The sequence below is a fragment of the Aethalodelphis obliquidens genome, unplaced genomic scaffold (genome assembly GCF_003676395.1).
Source record: "Aethalodelphis obliquidens isolate GAN/ISIS:26980383/991018 unplaced genomic scaffold, ASM367639v1 scaffold6, whole genome shotgun sequence".
In the NCBI taxonomy this organism is placed as follows: domain Eukaryota; kingdom Metazoa; phylum Chordata; class Mammalia; order Artiodactyla; family Delphinidae; genus Aethalodelphis; species Aethalodelphis obliquidens.
Window position 1 is genome coordinate 75,119,768 of NW_020837950.1, and position 27,449 is coordinate 75,147,216.

General features: G+C 61.3%; 1 protein-coding gene across 3 annotated transcripts; it reads left to right on the forward strand.

The window, feature by feature from the left end:
* Window positions 1-606: 606 nt before the first annotated feature.
* On the forward strand, window positions 607-24,435 carry FAM53A (family with sequence similarity 53 member A). 3 transcript variants are annotated; one of them, XM_027103964.1, is made up of 5 exons: window positions 607-1,586; window positions 10,848-11,095; window positions 14,049-14,103; window positions 15,361-16,070; window positions 23,740-24,435. In XM_027103964.1, exons 2-5 carry the CDS (start codon window positions 11,018-11,020, stop codon window positions 24,031-24,033), a joined length of 1,137 nt encoding a protein of 378 aa, XP_026959765.1. In that variant the 5' UTR covers window positions 607-1,586; window positions 10,848-11,017; the 3' UTR covers window positions 24,034-24,435. The 3 variants fall into 3 exon arrangements, with proteins under 3 accessions (XP_026959765.1, XP_026959763.1, XP_026959764.1); XM_027103962.1 differs by having other exon boundaries at window positions 607-1,577; XM_027103963.1 differs by having other exon boundaries at window positions 607-1,496.
* Window positions 24,436-27,449: the final 3,014 nt, after the last annotated feature.

Here is a 27,449-nt window from a genome sequence, read left to right on the forward strand (position 1 = left end):
GCGGAGTCGCCGGGAGACCGGAGAAGGCAAGAGACTTGCTCGAGGTCACACAGCGGGTCATAGGCAGGGTGCGGTGGGCGGCGAGGCCGAACCAGGGCTCCGGGCCGTACGGTGTGGGGAGTGGGGACCCCGAACGGCCGGGCCGCCGGCGGGGCCGAGCCCTTCGCGCCGGGCAGGCCACTCGCCCCTGCGCCGAGCGTGCCCTCCCGCTGCCTTATGTCGCCGTCGCCGCCCGCCTTCGCCTTCCTGGACACTGGCTCACGCCCACCCCCCGCAGGCGCGCAGGTACGTGTGTGGGTGTAGCCCCGACCCCGGGGCCAGCACGGCGCACGCGCCGTTCGCCCGCCCGCTGCGGAAACAAGCCCCGGCATGCGCAGGCCCTGCCCCCTCAGCTGAAACCCCGCCCCACAAGGCACGCCCCTTCCGCCGTAAGTCCCCGCCCACCCGCCGACCGAGGCACCGCCCCCACGACATAGGCCCCGCCTCTCATGCGCTCGGAGCGGCGCGGCTGTGGGAAGGCGAGTGCCGGCCAGCTGATGGGCGGGGCGGCGGCGCGGGGCGGTGCCTGTGTCGTGGGGGCGGGGCGCCGGCCGCGGTCCTGTTGCCTCTGAGGCGCGACGTCCTTTGAGGGAGGAGCGCGGCCTCAGGGCCGGCGCCTCCCTCGTTCAGCCCGCCCGGCCGAGCTCAGGTGCAGGGCCCGGCGTGGCCCGCGAGAACCCGGGGCGTGCGTGCGCGCACCCGGGGCCGTGCGTGCGCCCGCCCGCGCGGAGCCGCGCGTGAACTTGGGCCAGAGGGTGCCCGCTCCTGTCAGCGCGCTCAGCCCGGCCCGCGCGGCCCGATGCTTTTCCACTCGCGTCGGTGCCGAGCGTTTTCGCCGCTGCACACGGAGAGTGCGGCGGGCGGGTCGCTGAGGGCGCGGGGACCCGGGGGCTCGCGACCTGGGGTTGGGACTCCTGCCGCGCGCACCACCCCCGGACCGGCCCGGGCCCCGGGCCCTCCACTCCCCGGTCCCCCTGCACCCCAAGACCCTGCGCACCTCGGGGCCCCCTGCGCGCCCCAAGAGCCCCGGGCCCCGGGCCCCCTGCGCCCCGAGAGCTCCGCGCACCCCGGGACCCCCGCGCTCCCCGAGAATCCCTGGCCTTGGGACTCCTGCGACCCGGAATCCCTGCTCCCCAAGAGCCCCGCGCCCCGGGACCCCCGCGCGCCCCGAGAGCCTGCGCACCCGGGGCCCCGTACACTCTACGCGCCCTTTGGCTGTAAGGGGCCCTGCCTGGGGCGCGCTGCCACTTGCTGAACCGACTTTGGGTGTCGCCTTTGCGAGCTGTCGTCGTTCCGGTACCGAGACGCGCGGCCTGAGCGGTTCCCGAGACTCATGTGCCTGTCATCTTGCAGCGAGAGAGAAGCAGGAAGTTGGACGTGATAAACTGCGTCAAGGGAGCCCAAAGGTGGACCCGCACGACGGGGGAGACCCGACCCTCCCCGGCGAACTGTGGAAGGTGATTGGAAGTGGATTCCGAAGCTGCTTTCTCTGCATAGACGAGGGTTGAGTCTCAGACTTTTCCTGGGAGTGGAGAGAGGTGCGTTAGGTAGACAGAGTGTGTTTTTCTTTATTTCTGCTTTATTTTCCCTTTACTCCAAGTACAGTCGCAGATCTGAAGTGTTATGTCTGTTAAATTGACTCTAGTTGTTTGCATTTGGTCACTCACTACTTAATTGAGTATAGGATGACCTCTCTGTATTGAGACCTTTTCTAGATAGGTTAGTTTGACTTCAAGAATGGCTTCAGTTTCACAGCACTTATGAAATTTAACTTGAGCTTATAGGTTCTGCTTCTTCATCTCACTGTCTTATCAAAGCAGGTCCGGACAGGAAAGCGCAGCCTTAGCAGTCTGATGGTAGAAGGCCGGGAAACTGTTTGATTTTGAAGTTCTGGAATATTACCCCCCAGTTGAAATTGAGATAGCAGTTGGTTAGGAACAGTGGCTTTTCTTTAAACTGGTCTCCTCCCATGGTTCACTGTCCAGAGAACCATTAGACCTTGGTTAAGGATCACGGGTGGGTGGCACGTGTGGTGTAAAGGGTTTGCTCTTTGGGTGGATCCCTACATTTTTTTGACTTACTTTGGATTTGGGGAGAGGAGAGGCGTTCTTGTAGCTGCTGGGAATGTGTAATGGAGAGGCTGCCAACGTTATTGTCTTTTTTTTCCTTTTTAAGTGGGTGCATCAGGACCTTTCCTGGTTATGGAGACATTTGCTCATGCGCACCTGGGTGCACCGGGAGCAGGCACATAGGAGGCCTGTTTGTTTGCTGGTAGATAAAAGAACCAGGGCAACAGTCCGGTGTTTTTTGTTTATTTTTGTGGTACGCGGGCCTCTCACTGTTGTGGCCTCTCCCGTTGAGGAGCACAGGCTCCAGACGTGCAGGCTCAGCGGCCACGGCTCACGGGCCCAGCCGCTCTGCGGCATGTGGGATCCTCCCGGACCGGGGCACGAACCCGCGTCCCCTGCATCGGCAGGCGGACTCCCAACCACTGCGCCACCAGGGAAGCCCCAGTCTGGTGTTTTTTACAGGTGCATTGCAGACATTCAAAAACAACTTTGTTTTTTTTTTTTAAAGCAAATTAAAATTTTTATATAAACCCTTTTGGCTTTTTCTGCTGTAATATTTTTGAAAGGCACGTGGACTTTGACAGTCTTTTAAGCGTTTGTTATAAGTGGTCGTAATTTAACACGTGTGCCGGGGACCCAGCACCTTCATGCGCGTTCCTTAATTTGATTCCCTGCAGCCTCATGATCTGGCTGGTTCTTTCCCAGAGAGGTGACGTCACGGACCTGGGAGAGCCCAGCTCGAAGCAGGCCAGCCGGGGTCTGACCCTGGGTCTTCTGTCCAGCCGATCAGAGCCCACCCTACATCCTTTCTCAGAACGAACTTTCTGGGTGTGGTGTCTCTTCTGCAGCGTGGTGCACGCTGCACGCACTAGCAGGGAGGTAACGGTCATAGTCTCCTTTTTATTGATATCATGTAAGTTTCTTCTCCTTGTTGCCTTGCAAAGGTCACAGTTCAAACATGGTTTCCGGGCAACTTTAAACTAAAACTCCTGTTGTCTAAACCCTCCAGTTGTGTATTTTAATATTAGCAAGATGTTGGTTAGTTAGGACAGGTGATTTCTGTCTTCTTTTCTCGTTTTGTTTTGAAGTCTTTTCGAAAAGACTTTGGTGGCCTTGCGCACAGTTTTTCGGTGGCACCGACACAGGGCTGTCTTTGCCTCAGACTTTCCCAGGGGTCATGAGTGTGGCACCGAATGTGCCCTGTTAGGGAAGGCACCGAACCCCTGACGTGGAGTCGTACCCCAGACCCCGCCAACTGAAAATCATCGGGCGTTTGCGGCGGCTGCAGTAACTTTTCCCTTGTGGCCTGTATGCAGCGTGGGGACATGGCCACTCCCCTTTCCTTCCCAGCCTCCATGTGATGCAGGAGTGGGGACCGTGACTGGCTCCAGCAGCTCGAGGGGGACGCTTGGCTCCCTTCGCTTTGCTAAGTGTCACTGCTTTGGTTACTATGACAGCACAACAAATTCACTCCAAAACTGGTGGCTTCCAACAGCAACGCTCATTTATTACTGCTCAGGGTCTCAGGGCCCGGAATTTGGAGGAGCTTGGCTGGCCGGGGGCTGGGGCTGAACGTCCCTTCGGGGGACAGCCTGGCTCCGGGGCTGGGAAGATGTGGGGAGCGGGGTGGCTGGCCTCTCCGTCACTGTGATCGCCCCGTGCGTGGTGCCTTCAGGGTGTGTCCCTAAAGGCACCAGGCCTCTGCAGCGCCCGGAGGTCACCTCGCCTCTGTCCGGTCGAGGGGCACCTCAGCTCCACCTTCTCCTGGGGGGCGCTGAGACCAGCACACAAATGGTGCTAGTTAATAACTCGTGTCCAGTCAGGTTCCAAGTTTTGTTCGAGTGTTCTTGGTGAGAAAATGAAAGAAAATCTCTGAGAAGCTGGAGGTGGTGCCGCTGTGCCGGCCTCGAGCTTGTGACTGCACGACGCGCCTGGAACTGGGGACACGCTGCTGGGTCTGTGGCGCCGGGGGCCCCGTGCTGTCTTTTCTGTGAAAACCCCGGAACCGATGCTTTTGGGTCTAAAGTGGCCTGGCTCTGGCCTCCCCGCGCTCTGGCACCACTGACTGAGCAGGTCCTGGAAACTTTTCTCCCCGTTTCGTGCGTCAGGAGCTGGCGGGGGAGCTGGAGCAGCCTGTCCAGAGCCCAGGCTCGGGCCCGGGGTCTGGGGTGCAGCCAGGGCTGGGTCCGGCTTGAGGGCCGGAGGGAGGCTGCATTTCCAGTGGCTCTGTCCCCCCGCCCCCAGCCCGGGCTGCTGCCGTCTGCAGCCTGCTGTCCACGCGGATCCACCTGTTCGGCGTGTCCTCACTGACCTCCCCGAGTGCCGGGTGGCCCTCGATGGAGATGCCGTGCAGGCCCCTCCCAGCGTGAAAGGGGAGCAGGGTGATGGGCACAGGGGACACCTCCGGCCTGATGCTGAGTCCAGCTGAGCAGAGTTGGCTGAGGGAACCGAGACACTATAGCAGGGACAGGACGAAGAAACTGTTAGGAGGAGAGCCCTGTGCTGGGTCAGAGCCTCATAGATGAGCACACACGGAGGCTCACGGCGCTCAGAGGCGCGCCGGGGCCCTCGGGTTAAACAGGGGAGCAGAAATAAACATGTCACTGGAAGGCGTGGAAGATGAGGTGTTGGCCATTGTGGAAACAGATCGACAGCAACAAAAACGAGACAGAGACGGACGATCAGGGAGGGCCAGCCCAGGAGCGCAGCGCAGAGCACCGGCTGTCCCTGAAACAGACCAGGGGCAGGGGGGATGGGAGGGGCTCGGCAGTGACGCTGTCGAACCTCTGAGGCCCCAGTGGCTCGGGTTCCTGGTTAAGAAGACCCTGCTCAAGGCCCTGTGTATGTTTCCCAGCCCTGGGAGACAGAAGAGTCAGAAAGTCCGGCAGGTATCCAGGGAGGAGAGAAGGGGCGCGGGCATCACACGCCCGCCAGGCACCCTGCTCAGGAAGCCACAAGGTGAGGGTGAGGCCCAGGGCCCAGCTGGCCAGCGCCACTCCGGCCTGAGCAGAGGCCGGGGGTCCAGGAGCACACGGCCTAACGGCTGTCCTGACATCTTTGACCAAATGAAGCTTGCTTGCCGAGTTGATAATTCTTTGGGGGAGTTTGAGGGAAGAGTTTGTATCGGGCAGAAACTTTGTGTAGGAGAAAAAGGAGGCAATTATTAACCTGAGGAAACGGGCTCCCTGTGTGGCTCAGCTGGGGATGCTGTTTACAATGACAGAGTGATGTCGGTGATGACTTACGGAAGTGTTGGTGGGCCGCACTGGGAGGCGGGGGAGGCGAGGGAGGCAGGGAGTTGGTGTGGGGACGTGCTGGCAAGACGTCAGCCCTGATGCTCCCCAAGTCAGAGACAACCAAGGACAGCTGTGCGCATGCACCGTCCAGCATGGACTCGGGGTACGAGTGCAGAGCTGCGGGGAAGTGCCCTGGCAGAGGCACTGCTGGTGCCCGTCCTCTGCATTACAGAAACGCAGCAGTGTTGGCTTTTAAACCTATGCGTTGCCGTGATACCATAGACGTGGCTTGTTGTAGGCTGAATTGTGTTGAAATCCTAAACCCCAGTGCCTTGGGAATAGGATTGTTGCATGTAATTAGTTAAGGTGAACTCATGCTGGAGGAGGGTGGCCCCTAGTCCGAAACGACCGGTGTCCTTATAATAAGGGGGGTTTCGGACACAGACACAGTGAGAGTGAGGCTGCCACAGGCCAAGGAGCGACCAGGAGCCGGGGCAGAGCCCGGAACAGACTCTTCCCCGGCGCCTTCAGGGGGAGCACAGCCTCCAGAGTCGGGAGACAGTAAGTGTCTGTTGCTTAAGCCCCCAGCGTGTGGCCGCCCTCAGACACTCATATGGCTCTACAAATGCTGTCTGACTCTATGTCAATAAACTGAAATGAAAAGAACAGAAAAGCAGAGCCACTTTGGCGCCCTTGTGGAGGGTGGAGTCCAGAGGATGAGATGGGCCAGAGCGGCCGGCCGAGAGGCCCTCAGAGTCTGGGTCGGGCCACGCGCGGGGCCGCCCGTTGGGCACTTACTGTGTGCGTGACACCCCTGGGCCTGGAGAGTGCCTGTGTGGGGACGTGAGGGGCCAGGAGGCCCAGAGTGAGCATTTTGGCCTCTGTCCCGCAGCCACGCAGGGTGTTTCTGGTGGTTGGAGCCCTGTGGCTACTTCTTGTTGCCAGCTGAGGGCTGCTGAGTGGACGGGAAGGGACAGCTTTGCTGCTGCGGCTGCCCAGGCTCACAGGGGTGGGCAGGCAGAGGAGCCCTGGGAGGTGGGCAGCCGGGTCACTGGTTTGCTTGTGAAGAAGGACCAGCGCCTTTGGAGGGAGGACAGCGGCTTTGAATTTCTCGCGGTAGGAAAAGTGGCGAGGCGTCCACAATCGGGCCTCCTCTGCGGCGGGTCCGCCTGACACGGGAGGAGACTGTCCCCTGGTCAGGGGATGCTCCAGTGTGTGTGCGCGGGGTCTTGGAGCTTCTGAACTGGGGCTGTGGGTGGAGTCAAAGGTCACCTGTGCTTCCAGGGGTGCCGAGGAGCCCTGGCCACACGTCTGCCTCAGTCGTCCTAGGGCTTGTGGGACGGAGCCTCTGTTCCCCGGTCCTCAGCGCCCGGCCGGCAGGGCCGGTTAGTTCTCTCACGTCTGGCGTCTGCGTCCACCTGGGCCCCCAGGGTCCTGGGTTTGTCCCTCTGTCCTGGTACCTCCTGCTCAGATTTCAGTGTTGGCTCCATCGTCCTCCCAACAGGCCACCCTGCCATGGATGGGGTCCTGCTCGCCTCCTTCTAGCACCTGCCACCAGCTGGCATTGTTCCCAAGGCGAGCTTGCCTCTCTCAGGGCCAGGACGCTGTCCTGAGCTGCTCCAGCCCCGGCTCATCATGCTGACTGTTGAGCAGGGACGTGCAGGGCATTATGCATTGTGCCCGTGAGGTTCCATCCTGATCGTTTGATTTCTTATAAGGGGAACTGGCGTGGCCTTGAGGGTTGACACAGTGTGTCCTTCCAAAAGGTCTGCTCAAGTCCTGACCCCACGACCTTTACATTAAGATGTAAATTAAGATATAGTCATACTGGGGACTTCCCTGGTGGCACAGTGGTTAAGAATCCGCCTGCCAATGCAGGGGACCCAGGCTCGAGCCCTGGTCCAGGAGGATCCCACATGCCGTGGAGCCACTAAGCCCATGTGCCTCAACTACTGAGCCTGCACTCTGGAGGCCGTGAGCCACAACTACTGAAGCCCGGGCACCTAGAGCCCGCGCACCACAACGGAGAGTAGACCCCGCTCACCACAGCTAGAGAAACCCTGAGCGCAGCAAAGGAGACCCGACACGGCCAAAAATAAGTAAATATTTTTAAAAAAGGAAAAAAAAAAGATGTAGTCATGCTGGATTAGGGTGGACCTCAACCCAATCACTGGTGTCCTGATAAGAAGAGATACAGAGATACAGGACACACAGGAGAGGCTGCCTGAGGACGGAGGCGGAGGTGGGTGTGATGCGACACAGCCGAGGATGCCAGGGACCGCTGGCCGCCACCAGAGGCCGGGAGGGAGACGGAGCAGACCCCCCCTGGAGGCCCCAGGAGGAGCCAACCCTGCCGACACCTCGACTTCTGGCTTTGGGTCTCAGAACCCGGAGGAAGTAGGTTTCTGCTGTCCTAAGCCCCCCGTTTTCGGTTCTTCATGGGGGCAGCTCCGGGGAGCTGGGATTTGAATCTGCATGTTAACAACTGTGAGTGGCACGCGTTCCTTCCCCAAGACGACAATGAAAACGTTACCCAGGACGGTCGTTCTCCTCTGCCCGGTGCTCAGCCCCACCCCCAGCCCCGGGCGGGCAGCTGGGCGTCCCCACTGGGCGGCTCTTGCTTTGTCCACAGCTGCTGCGCCCTGCGCGCACCGGCCCGCAGCAGCCGGGAGCCGTGTTTGCGCTGACACTGTTTTGTTGCCTTTCTTGCACGTCTGCAGTGGTGGCGGAGGACCATTCCACGTGGAAGCTGGCCGTGCCCCCTGGGGGCCGCGTGGCTCCTGGCGTCCGTGTCGGACGTGGCGCAGCGCGAGGGTCGGATCGGGACCCGAGGTGCTGTCTCTGACCGCTGTGCTGATGCAGATGTCAGGCGTTGTCCCCTGGAGCCCTTTTTCTGACCCAGGACCTCGTGTCCTCCCAGGGTCGTCAGCAGGGCAGGACCCCCTCGTGTGCGTCTCTCCCGGCCCTGACACTGCTGATCGCTGCCCGTCACTTCGCACAGTTCACCTCATTTGGGTTTGTCTGATTTTTCCTCACAGCTAAATCTAGCTTCTGTGTTTCTGACAGGAATCCCGTGTCCCATGCTGTCACTGTGCCCTGGAACAGGCTGTGCTCACCTTGGCCTCTGGCTTTCACGGTGGCCTCCAGGCTCCTGTGCTGTGTGGTTCACGACGGAGAGCCTTGCAGGGAGACCCTTTGGGGCCCCGTGAGGCCTCCAGGCTCCTGTGCTGTGCGGTCCACGATGGAGCGCCTTGCAGGGAGACCCTTGGGGCCCCGTGATACCCTGCCTCTCCTCGTGCTTCCACCCACTGGCTTTAGCTTCAGCGATGATTCTTGCCTGGAACTTTATGCGGTGCTTTTCAGGTGGTGATTTAAAAGACATTCCATCCTTCCATCTACATGTCTTAGTTGGCATTCTACCAAAAGGAAGAGCTTCCCCCTCCCCAATTTCCTTACCTTTTCAATTATTATTTATTTATTTTTTTTGCGGTACGCGGGCCTCTCACTGTTGCGGCCTCTCCCGTTGCGGAGCACAGGCTCCGGACGCGCAGGCTCAGCGGCCGTGGCTCACGGGCCCAGCCGCTCCACGGCATGTGGGATCTTCCCGGACCGGGGCACGAACCCGCGTCCCCTGCACCAGCAGGCGGACTCTCCACCACGGCGCCACCAGGGAAGCCCCCCTTTCAATTATTGACTTCAGCGTGGATTTGTGCGTCTTACTCTTCTGTGGAGTAGAGTCCACTTGCCTCGTTCGCTTCGCAGCTGCCCTGGGGGCCCTGTCACCACTCTCTGCTCCTGTCCTGATGCTCTGGCACCTGGAGATGCCCAGCCTCCTCTGGTCGTTTCCCTGCCCCAGCCCTGGACATCAGCCATCTCTCCAAGGACCGTGGGGCCTGTTTTTAAAGTACTAGTTGTTTTATTATTTTTTTCAAATTTTGCTGTGGCTGCTGTTCCCTTTCTAGGGTTTTGTGTGCCGTGGGCCACGAAGAGGGTTTGACAGGAGGGTCTGAGAGACCCCCGAGCGGTCGGCTCGGGGCAGAGGGCAGAGGAGGACGCTGCCCCCTTGCCGTCTGTCAGAGGGCAGTGCCGTGGGCGTCGGGGGGTTGCAGCAAGGGAGGCTGATCTGTCACGTGTCGGGATGAAGGGGCCCTCGTAAAGCCCCTCTCCTGTGAGGGGTTTCTGAGTGGGGCCCAGGTGGCTTTGTGGGGAGCGGCAGGGGGAGCTGTTCTGTGGCTTGGCTGGTCCTGCCCAGGGACTGGGGGCTGGCGGTGGGCGTGTGGTGTGGCCAGGTCTGATCCGGTTCCCAGGTTCGCAACGCATTGAAGCAGAACCACTGCCGGTGCAGAGCTGCCCCCTGGGGAACTGCTGGCCCTGACCCTCCTGTCTGGGCCTTGGGGTCCCCGGCTGTGCTGGAAGAGATGGCCATCTCTACTTAGGACAGGGGGAGCCCAGGGGTGCTGTCAGCGCCAAGCATGCTGGGTGCCGAAGACCCCGTGGACGGGCTTCAGGCTGAGGGGCACAGACGTGGGCGCTGTGGATGGAGAGCAGCTCTCCTGGCCTAGAACCAGTCCTGGGTGTGGATGGGGCCTCTGGTCGGGGCGAGCTCACGGCCTCTGGGAGGCAGTTAGGAGCCGGGCTCTGAAGATTATGGAGGTTCCATCACTGCTGTCGTGTTTAATTTCCAACAGCTCTTTGAGTTTCCTCTAAATGTTCCCTTTTAGCGATCTTACTGTGTAGATATGGCGCCTTCTCGCTCGGAAGCTCTCGTCCTCTGGCGTCATCTGTTTTCTCCAGCTGCTGGGGTCTTCCTGTCTGTCCGCCTCTGTCTGTGGCTTCCTGGGCTGGGGGCCCTCAGCAGCTGCTCACGGGCGGCAGCGGGCCACTGAGAAGGGGGTGCCTGCGTGGCGGGCGGGTGGCCGGCCCTCTCCCGTCGGCGTCTGCGGGGAGCCGGGTCCTCCGAGTGTCCCCCCCGGGCCGCCGCCAGCTGGGTCTGCTGCCAACTCTGCACCCCCGCCCCCCTCCCAGGAGGGAACCCCAGCTTCAGTTGGGGGCGGGGCTCTCACTGGCCAGGTGGGGCGGAGGGGTGTCTAACTGCTGCGGTCAGTGGTCAGCGGTGACTGGTCAGTGGCCAGGTGGGTCCGGCCGTTCATGGCCAGCTCGTTTCCGGGGTCTCGCTGCCGCTGGCTGAGGACTAGGTTTCCAGCAGCTTCTCGAGTCCGAAGCGTGGCGGTCGCGCCTCCTCCCGTCTGGCGCCTGTGTTTGGAGCAGGGGTGGGGAGGCCTCCCTCGCTGGCTCTCATGCGTGTCCACCTGCCATCCTTCACCCAGACCGCTGCTTTCATTACATTTTCCAGGAGAGAGCTCTTGTGGTAGTTTTCACGCGGGAGGGTCTTTGTTAGGCAGTGAGATGAGAATATTCACACACGCAGTCCTGGCGGGTGACAGAGTCATTAGCTGAATGGCTTTGCCTGTAATCCTTATGATGGTTTGTTTCTCTTTGCCAGAAACAGGCACGAGGCTCTGAAGAACCCTCGGGAATGGATCGCTCGTCTTTAAAATGGAAACGTACCCTTGAGGGTTAGCTCAGAGCCAGCAGCGGGCCGGGCCTCCTGAAGCCTGATGTTCCAGAACCCCAGGGCCTGTCGGCACGGACAGAGGGCACGGGCCCCGGACCATGGTCACCCTCATCACCGAGAAGCTGCAGAACCAGAGCCTGGATGACCTTGCCCGCAAGAGCTACGATGCCGGCCCGGTGAGCTGCCCGGCCCATGTTGGGGGCGCTGCCTGGGCTGGGCCCCAGCTGGGGGAGAGGATGGGGGGAGGTGAGGAGGGAGGGGGCGGTGTCCCAGGGAGGCTGCGGCGCCTTCGCAGCCCCCAGAGCCCGTCAGCGTCGTGATGGTGGGTCCTCAGCCTCATTAAAAACAAACTTGGAAAGCCTAAGCTACACATACACGCGTACGGTCCTGGGCGCTGAGTGGGCAAACGCCCACCCTGGTCGGCAGCCGGGCCCACCAGACGCTGCCCGTGCCTCCGGGCGCCGCCCCTCCTGAGAGCTCCTCTTGAATTCTGTCTCTGTGGCTTAGCTTTGCCCGAGGTGGAGCCGATTTCTGGGGCCGTGTTGCCATGACCTTCAGCTCACACCCTGCCTGGGTAAACTGGAGGTCCAGAGGGAGGCGGCTGAGCGTCCGCACCTGCCTGGTGCTGGGGGCCGTGCCTGAGCGTCTCCCCAGGCGGGTGCTCAGCGCCGTCGTGTCGCCCGCACCCAACCCTTGGCCTGTTGTCGCCTGTGGTGTCCTGCAGGGGAGGGGGCACGCGAGCGGGTTTCGCTGTAGAGAGAGCATGACAAGAAAAGTCCCACTTACAACTCTTCCCGTTGTGACACGTCATTTCACCTTGTGTGACTTCCCCACACGTCCTTCTGTACAGGATGCGCGTGTGTGGGAAATAATGCCTTTCTGTACCCGTGGGCATTTCACTGAGCTCCTGGTGAGGCTCCGTGGGGTTCCTGTGCTGTGGGTGCATAGACGTGGCTTAGAGCACCTGCTCTAACATTCACTTAAAAAAAAAAGAGGAGGGAATTCCCTGGTGGCCTAGTGGTTGGAATTGGGCGCTTTGACTGCCCCAGGGCCTCGGTTCAGGGAACTGAGATCCTGCTAGCTGCCCAGCCAGAAAAAAAAGAAAATAAGAGTGTAATTTACATAGTGAAAGACACAAATTAGTGTATCTTTCTGAGCAAGAAAGTCCCCGTCATCTCTATCACTGTTTGATTTTGGGCTCGGGGCGCCCCAGAGAGCAGGGCAGCTGTTCTCGATGCTGGGGTCGAGGCGAAGCAGATGATGTGCTGGGGACAAGTAGAGTGGGGAGGGGCATTGGGAGTTGACACAGGGCTGGAATTCGGTGGAGCAGAGGCTGTGGGCGGTGAGCCAGCTGGAGCCTGGGCCGGACGCGGGAGTGAGAGGGTAGCAGGGCCCACAGGCCCCAGAGCTTGGTGGGGACGCAAGCCCTGTGGGGACAGGAGCCGGTGGGGACACGAGCCTGGTGGGGACAGGTGCTTGGCGTCCGTTCTCAGTGAGGGCCAGGGCGGGAGCAGAGGCCATGACTCGGGTCAGGGGAGCAGGCCCCCTCTGCTGCAGGGCTGTGCTGGGGGCCTGGGAAGGGTGCCAGGTGGAGGAGTGAGGGGGGGTGCAAGGTCAGGGAGGGTCAGCGTGTGCTGGCCCCCGTGGACGTAGCCTTAGCGTGCTGTGTGTGTCCTCCAGCACGTCCGGCTGTGCAGGTATAGTTGGGTTGGCAGAGAGCTCAGCTTTTAAAGCCTTGAGTTTAAAAAATACTTTTTTATTGAGGTGTACGTTTCATCTAGTGAAATGCGCAGATGGGGTTTGGTGTGGATTGGGTGAGTTTTCCAGTCGTGTACGCGGTAACCTTGTCACCGTCACTGCAAACCTCTCCACCGCCCCGGGAAGTCCCCTGTGGCCCCACGTGGCTTTGCTGTCCCAGAAGTGCCGACACGCAGCGTGTACTCCTGGAGACTGGCTTCTCCACTCAAGGCGAGTGAGCGCCCCTGGGTTCACTGTGTGGACGGTGCATCAGGAGCTGTTCCTTCACTCTGTTGAATGGTCCGCGTCTCCTGTTGCCAGACACTTGGGATGTGTCCACGACTGGCTGTTAAGAATGACACTGCTGACTGCGTTCGCGTGCAGGCCTCTTGTGGAAGTCTGTTCCCACTGTGTTAAGCGAAGCCCTGCCCAGAGGCCCGTCAGTGCCCCAGCCGTGCCGTCTCCCTGGTCGGGAATGGTGGCGTCTGCTCACGACTCTGACCGCGTGTCCCTGATGACCAGTGAGATCAGGGCCATTTCCTGTACTTGCTGGGTGTCTGTATGTCCTTTTTGCTGTCCTTTTGCTCATCTTTCTTTTGGGTTGTGTGCATTTTTCTCACTGGTTTGTAGGAACTCTTTGTATATTCTGGATACGAGTCTTTTCTTGGATGTGTGTTTTGCCAATGTTTTCTCCTATCCCATGGTTTGCCTTGTCACTTTCTTTCTTTTTTTTAAAAAACTTTTATTTACTTTTGGCTGCGTTGGGTCTCATTGCTGCATGTGGGCTTTCTCTAGTTGCGGCAAGCAGGGGCTGCTCTTCGTTGTAGTGTGTGGGCTTCTCATTGCGGTGGCTTCTCTTGTTGTGGTGCACAGGCTCTAGGCGCACAGGCTTCAGTAGTTGCAGCATGCAGGCTCAGTAGTTGTGGCACATGGGCCCTAGAGCACACGAGCTTCAGTAGTTGCGGCGCATGGGCTCTAGGGCATGTGGGCTTCAGTAGTTGTGGCTCACGGGCTTTAGAGCGCAGGCTCAGTAGTTGTGGCACACAGGCTTAGTTGCTGCGTGGCATGCGGGATCTTTCTGGACCAGGGATTGAACCCGTGTCCCCTGCATTGGCAGGCGGATTCTTAACCCCTGCGCCACCAGGGAAGTCCGCTTGTGGCCCTCTATGTCCTTTACTTAACTGAATAACTGTGAGGCTTTTAAAAATCCTGATTAAGAAAAGAAATGTATTCGGGGCCCATGTTTTTCTTTTTAATCACCAAGAAGGACAGTGTTGGGGACAAACAAGTTTATTGCAGGGATAAAAACAGGCCTGTTTCTTGAGTTGGAACTCTTTCTGAATCCGCACGTGTAAACCCACAGTACTGAAACTTCTTTCTCTTCACTTTCAGTATTCTGCCCAGAAACTGAACACAAGTGGCCACTCGTTCCCTTCTGAGACCGACGGTAAGTATTTAAAAGCGTCAGCGGGTCTTCCTGGGCTGCTGTGGGCCAGGACCCCGTGAGCAGGGCCGGACGGGGAGGCTGACACGGAGCGCAGGGCCCCTGCTGCGCCCCCTCCTCTGCTGGCCTCTCCCTCCTCTGGGCAGTGGTGCGGGTTGGAGAGCTTCCTTTCTGGAGGCGGCCTGGCAGTGCAGACCTGAAAGGCCCGCCCGGTGGGGTCTTGTGGCCACCAGGGAAAGGACGGGGGTCCGGCGGTACGCACGGCCTGTGCCGCAGCGCTGGTGTGGCGCACACCCGGCCAGCGGTGGGAGCCGGGGTTGTGCGTGCCTGGAGGGCCTGGGTCTGCCGGACCCCTTCCCTGCACCGCACGCCCCTGCCACGTGTGCCCTGTGGTCTGAATGGGCCTAGGAGGCTTGGCCGCCCGAGCGTAAGTCTGTTTGCGTGAGTGTGAGTGTGGGCGCCGTGGCCCCTGTGACGAACTGTGGCTGGTGTCCGTGGTCGCCGTGAGGTGCTAGTGGTGCGACTTCAGGCCGGACAGTCCAAGTGGCATCCAGGTCTTCCCCTGCGGCCCTGCTCACCTCCACGGGGACGCTGTGCTCGGCTCCCTCCGGGCTGCTCGGGTGCAGCTGTCACCAGGGTCTCGGGTGGTATGGGCCCGCACGTGGCCCTGGGCACCGTCTCCGTCCCACACAGGGCCAGTCCTGGCTCAGAGCCCCTCGGGCTTCCCGTAGGCCACGGAGCCAGCCCTGCCGTCCTTTCTGACTGACTGTGCGTCCTCGTGACCCGGGGTCACCTAGGGCCTTTGCTTGTGCCTCTCCCAGCGGCGGGTCCTGGCCTCCATGCCAAGGCCCCTCAGCTGGGGGTGACCACAGAGCAGCTGGGCTGGAGGGGCTGCTGGCCGCCCCCGGGCCAGGTCATCAGGGCTCTGGGCTCCCCCAGCCCTGGCCCCACTCCCCTGGCTGCCCCCGTGCCCAGGTATGCTGCCTGCGTGAGCCCATCTGTGTCGAGCTGCTGACCCCTGTACGCTCGGCCTCTCGAGTGACCCTTATGCCCCCGTCTGATGACGAGGAAGCTGGGTCTGTGGTGTCGGGTTCCCGTGCCCCTAGGCGTCCCCACTGTGGTGTGAGCTGCGACTGTGCAGGGCAGGGGCGGGGAGGAGGGGCATCCCACGAGCAGGGCTGGGCCCACCCTGAGGCCAGGTAGGGCTGAGGGCGCGGGGGGCGTGCGCCCCTCACCCGTCTCTCCTTCGTGTTTCCCCAGAAGACAAGCACCCCTGGAAGGTCGTCGGTGGAGGACAGCCCGTTGGAAGCCAGGGGGCCGCGGGCCCTGCCATCCCCTTCCCTCCTGGCCCCTGCAGCCCGAGCGCCAGCCTGGGTGCGGTCAGTGCCAGGGACCTCAGGGACGGCGCAGGGCCGCCCTCAGCACCCCCCACCAAGCGACACTGCCGCTCCCTGTCGGAGCCCGACGAGCTGGCGCGCTGCCGGTCCCCGTGGCGCCCCGGCGGCTCCAGAGTCTGGGCTCCTGTCTCCAAGCGGCGCTGCCACAGTGGCGGGAGCGCCACGCTGCAGGCCGGGGGCGCCTGGTCGCCGGGCCGAGCCCTCCCCGCTGCCAGCTCCGCCTCACCCCCCGCGCCCCGGCCGGCCTCGGCTTTGGCCAGCAGCGGCCTCCTGGCCCTGGGCCCGGCTCGGCAACCCACCGGACCTTGCTGGCCCTCGCCGCGCCGCCGCCTGTCCCTGTCACAGGAGCACCTGTTGCCAGTGGACGCGGCCCCACCCTCAGCGGGCAGCACGCCCGCGTCCACGCCTGCGTCCACGCCCGCGTCCACGCCCGAGCTGGGCCGCCGCCGGGGCCTGCTCCGCTGCCGCTCTCAGCCGTGTGTGCGCGCGGGCGGGAAGGGCCAGCGGAAGCGCAGGCGTGAGGAGGATGCCCGCTGGCCGCGCCCGGCCCTGGACTTCCTGAAAATGACGCGGGTGAGGCTCCCTCTTGCATCCAGTGCAGACGCCCCCTCCATGGGGCGGGGCGCTTATGGGGGGATCCGCCCCCCACGCGGGCCTGGGCTGCCCTTTGCAGGGTGGAGACAGGAGCCGTTGGTCAGGGCGTCGAGGCTGAGCGGGCGCCGTCCGCCACCAAGCCTTTCCTTGCCGTCCTTCGCGGAGCCCGCCACCAATGACGCCTCTTTGGAGAAGGTGTTGTTCAGAGTTTGGGTTGTGAACCAGCTTGAAGATTCTGGTGTCCGGGGTCACCGCCTGCCCCTCCCATGCTGTTTTCTGATCGCGGGCAGTTCAGAGCAGAGTTAAAGGAAAGAGCCGGTTTCCAGAGGTCTGACCTGTGCATCTTTGCAGGGGGATGGCAGGACCTTCTGGGGGTGCTGAGGAGCAAGGACGGGGCTCTGGCGTGAGAAAAGGGAGAGGACGGCCTGCCAGGCCCCCTCATCACAGAGGCGGCTGTGCCTGGGGTCCTGGCGGGGGCGCAGGAGCCCGCAGGGTGGGACTGAGGTCTCCGTGGTCCACAGAACCCAGGTGGGATCCAGGCTGCACGATGCCGTCTACACCCACTCTCAACCTCACTGTCAGCTTTACCTTTCCTGACTGGTGGGTTTTCTGGAAGGTTCTTCCCAGTGGTGGGGTGGGAGCTCCCAACCTACACTTGCTGGCTGTGAAGCTTCCGCGGAGAGCTGGGGTTTAGGAAGGGGATGTTCCAAGCTTTGCCACGTGCCGCGGAGGAAAGCTGGCCGTGAGCCCGATACGCACCCCCCAGCTCCGAGTACTGCAGCGTCTGCGGGCCCCGAGGGGGCAGGACTGTGGGGACGTTCCCACCAGGGACTCCAGAGTAGGCAGGGGGAGCCCTCACTGCTGGGTGGGCGTGCCAACCCCTCAGACCAGGGAGGGGGCAGGGATAGGGTGAGGAGGAGGGTGTCAGGACCACTGACCACAGATGTGTGTGGACCCAGCCTGGCAACTTGCGGGTTGCTGAGCTCTGGGCCAAGCATGGTCGTGATCGCCTTGTGATGGAGAGGCTGCCGTGCAGGGCGGCTGGTGGGGGAGCAGAGAGGAGACGGGAGCTGGGGTGTGGGCAGGACAGGGACAAGCCTGGGGAGGGCAGAGGCTCCTCCTGTTACGGGCACGTGGCTGTGGTCCTAGAGCTAGCTCCCCTGCGCCCCTACCACGCAATTCCCGGGCCCAGCAGTCTCGTCCTGTGTCCCCTTCCTTCTCCAGCCATTCTGCCCCAGGCTCCTGGCAACCTCTCTCGTGCTCATGGGTGTCTGCCTCTGATTCAACCCTGATGTCCCCAGCAGAGCCATCTCTGAAATGAAAGCATAAGATAGTGTATCAGTCATCTGTTGCCTCGTAACAAACAACCCACATCTAGCAGCGTAAACAGCACACGTCTGTGCTATGTTCTCGTGGGTTGGGCACCCAGGAGCGGCTCAGCTGGCCGGTTCTGCTCAGGGACTCTCCGAGGTCACGGCCATGCTGTCGGCCAGGGCTGTGGGCACCTAAGGCTGGACTGGGGCTGGGGGAGCCACCTCCCAGCTCCCTCACGTGGCGGAGGTTTGGTGGGATTGCTGGAAAGCCATCTGGGCCTGGGGTGGATGTGGATTTAAACAGACCTGCACCCACTTTCTCCAGTCAGGATCTAGTAGGGTTTTCTGTTTCTTCAGTTTGTTTTGAGTATTTCTGGGGACTTGTCTGTTACAGTTAAGGTTTCAGTTTTGGGTACAAAGTTGCTCATTGTACTTCTCAGGCCTTTATAATTTGTAGTCTGTACTTTTTTATCTTTAATGTGAATGATGAAGTGTGTGTGGCTAGGAACATTGCAAACAGATCACAACGGCCACCTGTTGAAAAGCATCTGGTGAAGAACCTTCCCCCCGTGCCAGTTCAGATCCCCATTTTGAGGCGTGGGGTCAGTTCCGGGCCGGGTGCAGAGGTCAGTGCCCAAGCGGGCCCCTCGGCCGGTCGGCAGCCCCTCCGTCCCTCACCAGACGACGTGACTGTGACCTGTGTGGACTCACACCGCCTCTGAAACTGAATGCCTGGGTTTTCCCACCACACACCTGCTGTTCTCTGCAGACACCAGCCGAGTGTCCAACAACTCACTTCACTTCTGAGACGAACTACCTGGGGTTAGTGCAGACCCTGCAGGTCAACACTCAGCCCCACAAGACGGCCCCACTTCAGGCACCAGCCCCAAGTCCAGGGCCTCCTGTACCTATAAATAGGGGGCTCCCACGACCCCTCCTCAGGGTCCATCATTTGCTATAATGGCTCACAGAACTCGGGAAAGCACCTTATTTACGACACCCGTTTATCATAAAGGCTTCAACACAGGAACTGCCAGATGGAAGGGATGCGTAGGGCAAGGCATAGGGAGGGCGCAGAACCTCCACACCCTCTCCAGGTGCACCACGCTCCCGGCACCTTGACGAGCTCACCTAGGAACCCCACCGTTGAGGGGATTTTATGGAGGTTCCGTTACATCGGTGTGATTGATTAAGCCATTGGCCACTGGTGATTAACTGGGTCCCTGGAGGTGGAGGTGGGGTGGGCTGAAAGTCCGACCCTGGAATCCCAGGCTTGGTTCCGCTGGTGACCAGCCCCCACCCTGAGGCTGCTGTGGGGTCGAGTCGTGTGGCGTGAACTCGGGTGTGGTTGGAAGGGGCTCCCCCGCCCCCGTCACTCAGGGAACCCCGAGGAGTTTAGAGCTCTGAGCCAGGCACCCGCAAGAAGACCAAGTATGTTCCGTACTCCATCACGATGTTACAACGTACCTAGAAAACGCGATTATTTCAAACGTCAGGGGAGTGAGGTGACAGTGGCCAAGCGGTCACGGGGTCTGAGTGGCGAGGTTCGGGCCTCCCTGCGTTTGGGGTGTGGGGCCTGTAGGGTGGCAGGCCCGCTGTGGCGCGCTGCGCAGGGAGCGAGCTGAGTGTCGTGGGTGTTTGCTGCGGGGCTGCAAGCAGGAGGGCCAAGCACCGTCTGCAGGAGTGACTTGAGTCCCTGGTCCTGGTCCCTCCCTTGGGCTGGCCGCGGCGGTCACGGGGCTCTGCGGGCGGCTGGGGCATAGAGGACCCGCCGTCACCAGGCGTCCCCTCCGTGCAGGACGTCGCCTCGGGGAAATGCCCGTCGCTCAGCCTGGACACCTGGCGAATTCTGTCCGTTTGTACCTGGAGACCCCCAGGTTTCCTGTCCCTTAGTCTGTCTCCCTTCCACGAGGCTTCCTAGGCGCGGGAGGAGCCCCGAGAGGTCAGAGTGCACAGGCTCCTGGACACAGCGCTGGGGCTCCACGCTGTCCAAGGCCGGCTCCCACCCGGGCCTGCCGCCCGCAGCTGCCCGGAGCCGCCAGGCCTGGGAGCTTGTTGGTCAGCTGGTTCCCACTGCTTTCTCACAGAAGCAGCCTCTTGGTTCTTGTCCTTATTTTTGTGTCATGCACACAGTGCCTTAGAGATTGTGGCCGGAATGTGGCTGTGAGCTTTCCCTGGGGAGGGCCCCCCACGAGGCCAGGGCGCTGACGTGCCTCCCCAGTGGCCACAGGGACGGCCGGGCCCTGACTCCCAAGTCTTGTGTGGATGTCACTGGGCCGATGAGAGGGCGGGGGGCCCGGCACCGAGAGGTCAGGCAGTCGTGGCCTTTTCACGGCCTCCTGGACTGAGGGGGGCAGAGGGTGAGCAGGTGGGGCTGGGGGCCTCGCCCTGGCCGTCCGTCCACCAGCCCAGGGTGGGGGAGGGCACCATGGGAGGGTCCGGCAGAGGCGGGGAAGACCCGGGGCGGTGGTGGTTGACCTGCAGCTTCTGTATTTGTGAGGCTAGTTCCCTGTCCACGTGTTTCAAGTTCGTTTTCTGAGCAGCTCGTGTCTGCCTTTCATTTCGTCCTTTTTATTCGTGCTTTAGTTTCCCCCAAGTTGAATAAACAGACCGTGTCATGGTAGATGTACTGTCTAGTCTGCTTTAACCTGTTCGCTTCTCCGATCGACTGTCGCATGAGCGTGTTGCTTTAGACGGACGTGGAAGGTGATGCATGTAAAAACCGCGCGTGGCGGGTACACCCATCTCTCTTGCGGAGGAGACGCTGTGACCGCTGTGGGTGGCACTGTGGGTGGAGGTGTGCCCAGCGGCCTCGGGGCCACGCTCTCTCCCCTCTTCTGAGAAGGTCAGTGCCGGGGTCAGGCGAGGTGCCAGACACGCAGGGCCCAGGGCACGAGGCGTGAGAGAGACTGTGTGCGTAAGGCCCCCGTGCCCTGTCGCTGAGGTCACCACGGGGCTCTCGCTGGTGAAATGAGGGTCCCCGGGCACTGCAGGCCCCCCAGCAGGAGACACCGCAGTGGTACCATCCTGGCTGTGCGACCTGGTGACGGCCCCCCCGGCCGGTGTCTGGACCTCCAGAGAGACCCAGAGACAGATGGCCGTCCACTGCAGAGTGGACTCGCCAACCTCGAGACCCAGGGGTCAGCCTTCCTTGTCACCATCTCTTTCGCGCACGGCTTCTTGAGGAAGGAGGGGGGTGGCATGGATTCAGAGGGCTTGCACGTCCTCTCCCGTTGCTCAGGACCGGCCCCTTCACACTCCAGACGCTGCCCTCAGCTTCCGGGCCCCGCACCATCCCGTCTGGTCCTGGTTCCCCAGTCTCCTCTCTGTCCTCCAAGCATTTCGTGAGGACAGACCTCGTGTGTCTGTGTTTGTCGGTTGTGCCGGGTCCTTGGGGGTCAGTCGGGTGCAGGGGGCCCCCGCATTGCTGGGGAGATGATTTTGGGGTGTGATATTCTTCAGTCTGCCTTCTGGGGCCCCCGGCCTCAGAGGGTGGGCCTCCTGACTGGTCCCCTCTTTCCCTTTGCCGGTTCACAGATGGAGGATCTTATCCCTGGGTGTTGGGGGTCTGGTTTTGGGGACGTTTTCTTTGTCTTGCATCGCCTGTTTCCTCCAAACTGCTTCCTCTTTTGGGTTGTCCTCACTGCTGCCTTACATAGAAGATGCTGTCCCCGGGTGTTTGGTAACGTTGGGACGCCTGCCTGCGTTTAAGACGGGGACCCAAAGGCCGATCGGCGGCCCCATGTGCCTGGGTGTGGCCCTTCGGCCGTGAGCTTTTTGTGGGGTGCTGGGACCCCCCCAAGTCTTCACCCCCAGTTCCACAGGAGAGGCCTCTTCCAGTGCTGCCTGGGGAGGCTGGGAGTCCAGACGGGGTGCCGACCCTCAGGCGGCCCCCGTTTCCGCATGTGTCCTGCTCGTGGTGGACAGCCCCGTCCCCCCAGTCCTGTGGTGTCCACCGGGCCGGCCTCCGCCCGTGGTGGGTGAGGAGGGCCTTGGCTCGGCCAGGTCGGCCGCGGTGCGTGTCCAGGTTCCTCTCCTCGGCTGGAGCCCAGGCTGGACCTGCGCCTGGGTGCTGGGCTCCAGGGGCTCCGGGCAGCCGGAGGCTCCCGCCTGGGCTGTGGCCGTGGCCTGTGGGCAGGGCCAGCTCTGGTCTGGAGCATGGACTCCAGGGCTGTGCTTCCAGGAAGAGACCTGACGAGCCTGCGGCTGGGCCGGGCCGGCCGTTTGCTGGCAGGATGGTGTCAGTCTCACGGGGCCTCTTCACTCCAGCCGCGGAGGGTTGAGCGCGAGCTCTTGCCCGCGTCAGTTGGGTGGTCTGTGGTGGGCGCATCCCCCAGGCTGTTTTGCACACAAGGTGAAAGACCCTCTAAAACTGAGGGCCCCTGATTCAGAACTCAAAGTTTTGACCTTTGATTGTTTTTGTAAAATAAATAAATTTATTTATTTATTTATTTATGTTTAGCTGCGTTGGGTCTTCGTTGCTGCGCGCGGGCTCTCTCTAGTTGCGGCGAGCAGACCCTACTCTTCGTTGCGGTGCACAGGCTTTTCATTGCGGGGGCTTCTCTTGTTGTGGAGCATGGGCTCTAGGTGTGCAGGCTTCAGTAGTTGTAGCACGTGAGCTCAGTAGTTGTGGCGCACGGGCTTAGTTGCCCCACCGCCTGTGGAATCTTCCTGGACCAGGGATCGAACCTGTGTCCTCTGCATTGGCAGGCGGTTTCCTAACCGCTGTGCCACCAGGGAAGTCCTGACCTTTGATTTTGAAAAGATATTTTCTGTTCATCTGCTTAGATGCAGGTCACCGTCAGACCAGAGCAGGCCCGTCCGGCAGCGAGGGTCACACGTGTCAGGTCAGGCCCTCTGGAGCTTTGTGACGCCCCCTTTGGGCTCTTCAGTGTGGAGAGTCAGTGGCTTCGAGCTGTGCGTGGCCTGAGCCGGGAGTGTCCAGAGCTGCCGCATTCACGCTTGAGCCGCAGTTGTGGTCGTAGGCGGGCCTCCGTCCTGGCCACCGAGAGGACCTGTGGGCCGTGGTCCTCCCGCCAGCTGTCAGGTTACTACCGTCTGGGTAGGGCTTCGACTTCCGTGCTGTGAATCAAAAGGAGAATTTTGTAGGTGGAGATGTGAGGAAGGACACGTTGGCTTCTGCTGCTGTGGGTGCAGGGCTGGGCCCGCCGTGCTGTGGGGTCTGCGTACGGAAGTGACCTTGACTGTGGCGTCCACCTTGATTTGAATGAAGAAGAAATTATCTCACGCGTCCTCATTTTGTGACCAGGGCTTGTGGCCAGTTGTCAGATCTTCAGGGACTTGACTCTTCAGTGTTACTTCTTGGCGGCTCACTCTTTACAGTAGGACAACAGCCGAAATAAGGCCGTTGGTCTGGTGGACCTGAGTGGCACCCCCGAAAGCGCTGGTTCCAGAGGGAGCTGCGTGTGTGGTTCTGGGGGGCCTGTTCCAGGGAGACGTGTGTCCAGGAGCCTGACCGCGGGAGGCCTGGGGGCACCCTCGCCCCGTGGCTGCCACCCCCACACACACGTCGCCATGTCGGATTCTGCCAAAGCCCTGAGAAGCCCCAAAACACGTGGTGACGTGTCTGCGGGGCAGGGCGGGCAGCCCAGGGGTGACGCCTGGACGCGCCGTGGACAGCACGTGGCGCTGCACGAAGCTGCGGGACCAGGAGTTCAGGGAGGGACCAGGGGCAGACCATCGGCAGAGCGGCTCTCAGCTGGGCGCTCTGGGCCGGCCGTCCGGGGGCGCGGGGTGGGGAGATGCCCGCCAGGCTGGAGGGGTGGAGGCTCAGGGGAGGTCCCCTGTGTAGGGTGTGCGTCTCAGGCGTTCTAAGGTGAGGACAGTCGCGGCGTGTCGGTGTTGAAAGCGGAACCATTGGAAGAGGGAGGGCTGAGGGGAGAGGAAGGTGGGCACCGGTGGTGGCTGTGGGGCTCGCCTGGCAGGAGCTGGGGGCCCTGGCGGGGGTCCCCCGAGGCAGGCTGTGGAGGCGGGCGCCGGCAGGGATGACAAGCGGGGCCGTTGTTGCGCGAGGACCCCGGACCTCCGGCCAGTCCTTCCGCAGGTATTTGATGGGATCGTGGACACACCTCCGGCCTCGAGTCCCCGGGCCCCTGTCCCCCATGCGCCGAGTCTCAGTGGGGCCATGGCCCTGGGCAAGGAAGGGGCGCGGGCAGGCAGGGCTCTAAGAAAGTGGCCCCGAGGGTGGGAGGGCGTGTGGCGGGGCCCAGGGGACCGAGGACGCCTTCTGTGACCTCGGGGACCCCTCTTGGTGGGATGCCACCTCCTCTGTGGCCTCCTGGAGATGCTTCAAGCCCGTGTCTTTTCTGTTGCAGACGTTAAAGAATTCAAAAAGCCTTTGCTCCCTCGATTACGAAGACGAGGATGAGGAAGACGCCCAAGTGAAGACAGCCGTGTCCTCCCCGTGCGACCCGCACGGCCCCATGAGCACCGCTGCGCCCAGCCCCGGCGACGCCGGCCCCAGCCCGGGGGGCTGGCGGGGGTGGGTGGCCGGTGAGGGCGAGGGCGGGAGTGGCGGGGACCCAAGTGACTGGGACAGCGCTGGGGAGGAGGGCATCTTCCCCCTGGGCCGCGGCGAGCTGGACCTGGAGCAGATCGAGAACAACTGACCGGCAGGCAGGGGAGCCCTGGCTCTTCCCCGCGAACGCGCTGTTTTGAACTCGAGGTGTCGCTTTGATCCAGTCTTTCCTAAAGAAGTGTTCTGCGTTTTTACGGCGTTTACGGTTCCGAGAAAGCGTCTCTATTTTGAAGTGAATTTTCGTGAGGGCATTCTGTTAACAGGGTCTGTGCACAGACCCTGGGGTGGGTTTGGTGAAACGCCTGCTGTGAAGGGCACTGCGCGTGGTCAGCTGCTCGGAAACACCGGGCGCGTGGCCCGCCCCTCTGTGGACGCGGTCGTCGTGTGCCGGGCTGTTTGGAGCAGGGTCGCGTCGCTGAGGACTTGGGACGGGCCGTGAGGACGTGGTCCTGGCAGCCCTGCTCTGTCACTTCAATAAAAGGCATTCATTTGCTTTGCGGTGTGGCTTCTGCCGCTCGCTTTCCGCCCCAGGTCACGTAGGCCTGGCTGGCCTCGCGTCTCTTTTTGTTCATTCTAACAATAAAATCATAGGCTTTCTACCAAACACGTTGATCTAAGGAACTTTGGGTAAGAGGAAGGATTTGCGATAGCGAAAGGAGACGTTTATAATCTTTGGAGAAATATTCTTGCTTTTCTTTCCTGAGAAAATGGTCGTGGGGCCCTGTTGTTAACTGGAAGCGCCTTCTGAACTGGTTTGGGCTTAGCTGGGGGCCGGGCAAGGCTGGGAAGCGTGCTCTTCCCCATGGGCCCCCCATTGGCCCTGCCCTGCGAGGTGGGGGGCAGGGTCTTTGAGCGCTGCGCGGCTGCCTGCCGGGCACCCACCCACCTCGTGCCTCTTGGGAAACTCAGCAGCACCTGTTCTGACACAGTTACTTGCAGAACTGAAGTGGCGGTAAAGGCTTCTTTTCCCATCAGTGTCGAAGAGGTCTTTCTTCTCTTAAAACCTCGGCGGCAGCCTGAGGGCCCCGCTGTCCTCAGAGGCACAGTTCGGCTCCTGGTTGCTCTCCTGGGGAAGTAGGGGGATGGATGTCTGTGCCGCAGACAGATGCAGAGGGGCCTCCTGCCTTTTCTGAACAGTCCACGTGTCCAGTCAGAGGCCCCTGCCACTGGCTGGGCCCGTTTGGGGTGTCACCTGGACAGCAGGGATTTGGAAGCTGCCTGGGTTTTTTTGTTTTTTTTGTTTTGTTTTTGCGGTACGCGGGCCTCTCACTGTTGTGGCCTCTCCCGTTGCGGAGCACAGGCTCTGGACGCGCAGGCTCAGCGGCCATGGCTCACGGGCCCAGCCGCTCCGCAGCATGTGGGATCTTCCCGGACCGGGGCACGAACCCGCGTCCCCTTTATCGGCAGGCGGACTCTCAACCGCTGCGCCACCAGGGAAGCCCTTTTTTGGGCTTTTTTTGGCGACGCTGCGCAGCATGTGGTATCTTAGTTTCTTGACAGGGATTGAACCCTTGTCCCATGCAGTGGAAGCGTGGAGTCTTAACCAGTGGACCTCCAGGGAAGCCCTGGAAGCTGCCCAGGTTTAGCTGAAAGAGGAAAGAACAAAAATAAGTTGCCGAGGGGGCCGGGGGGGCGGCGAGACGGGAAGGTGGCTGCAGGGGACGTGGTGCTGGTGGTGTCGGGACGGCTGGAGAGCCCCCAGGATGGCTCTTCAGCAGGGGCTGGAGGAGGGGACCCTGGCCTGGCAAAGGCTACTGTAGGGCCCAGGCGGGGAAGCGCGGGAGAGAGTCGGCGACGGCAGGGGCAGCGCTGTGTGCAGGAGTGAGCCCAGCCAGGCCCAGCCCCGGGGGGCCCTGGGCAGGTGGCGGGCGGGCAGGGGAGAGCTCCCCACAACCCTGTCCAGCTGGGCCGGCCGTGGGTCTCCAGGCTGAGCACATCTGTGTCACTCCAAGCTGCTCGGGGTCAGCCTGCAGGTCTGGGCGGCTGCGGAGGGGCGTCTTAGGAGCCCAGGTGAGCACCGCTGCTCCGCAGCTCCCAGCCTCCTGACCTCTTCCAGGTGAGTGCCTTGTGACCCCCATGCTGGTTGCCCCCAGATAGTAAATACCTTGGATTTGGAGGGTCACGTACAGTCTTCTCCCCGCAGAAGTGGAAAATCCATCTGAGCTCTCTCGGGCGGTCACCGTTCAGGGGTCGCTTGCTGGTGCCTGAATTCAGGGAATTAAAGGATAAAGTCAAAGACAGAAGGAGGAATCGATGGTAAAGTAAGAGCAGAAACGATGGAAGCGGACAGAGCCAGAGCGAGGAGACGGGAGTCTTGCCTCTGATGGACTAAGGTGACGGGCCGAGCGGGATGGAGCCCAGAGGGACAGTCAGGGGCGACAAGAGGACAGAGCCTGAGGGCAGCAGGGCCCCTGCCGATGGTGAGAGGGCGAGGTGGGCGGCGGGGAGGAAAGGGCGAGTTCCCAGGAAAATAGTGCAGAAACCGGTGCCGCAAGTCAGAACCCAGGGCTCGTCCTGCAACCACTGAACAAGACGGGCTGAGCATCTTCCTGCAAAGACCACACCCACCCCAGACGACTTCGGGCAAATCCTGCAAAATACACAAGATGGAGGAGATTCCAGTTGGAGAAGACACGCCCCCGAGAATCCAGTGTGGCCAGGGAGGCCCTGACATGACGGCGTGGAGGGGCGGTGGGGGTGGGGTGGAGCTCGGCGGTGGTTGGGGTCAAGGGTCAGAGTGGTCAGGGTCGAGGGCAAGCAGGGTCCGTCTCCTGGCCTCCACCCCAGGCCTCCGGACAGCAGGGAGAGGGCCCTGGTCCCCTCACAGTGGCCACCAGCCTGTAGGTGCCAAGCCCCTCCTCCCTTTCCCCGGGCCCCCTGACCTTGACCCCCTCCCCCACCCCACTGCTCAGCCGGGCCCCCCTCCCGGGGTGCCCGCAGCCCATCCCGACCGTGGGCCTCTGCCCTGGTGTCGAGTGGGAGGGGAAGTGACTGCCCATCATGCACCTTTTCCTATTTTTCTGCAGCTGTGGATATAGCTTTTAAAAACCTATTTAAGTTGATTTTGGTAATTTATATTGTCTTCGAACGGTGTCAGTTTCATCAAGAATATCCCATGTACTAACCTGTTGCTTTTAATCCGGGCTCTCTGTCCCCTCTTCTGGGCCCGCACGGCGTCTGGGTTCTCTCGCTCTGTTGATTAGCCTGGCCAGACGTTTGTTTATTTTATTTATTTATTTTGAGGAACCAGCGCTTGGATTTACTTTTGAGTTCCCCCATTTTCCTCGTTTCCAATTCATTAGTCCGCCTTTATCTGTACTCCTCGCTCCTGCCTCCCGCGGATTTACTTTATTGTTCTGTTTTCCCTCCTTGTGTCGAATGTTGAGTTCATTTATTTTCAGTCTCTCTTGCTCAGTAATAAAAACATTTAAGGTTGCGAATTCCCTGACAACCGTTCCTGAAGCTGGCCCCGGGGATGTGCAGTCTCTCTCCCAACACCTGTAAAAT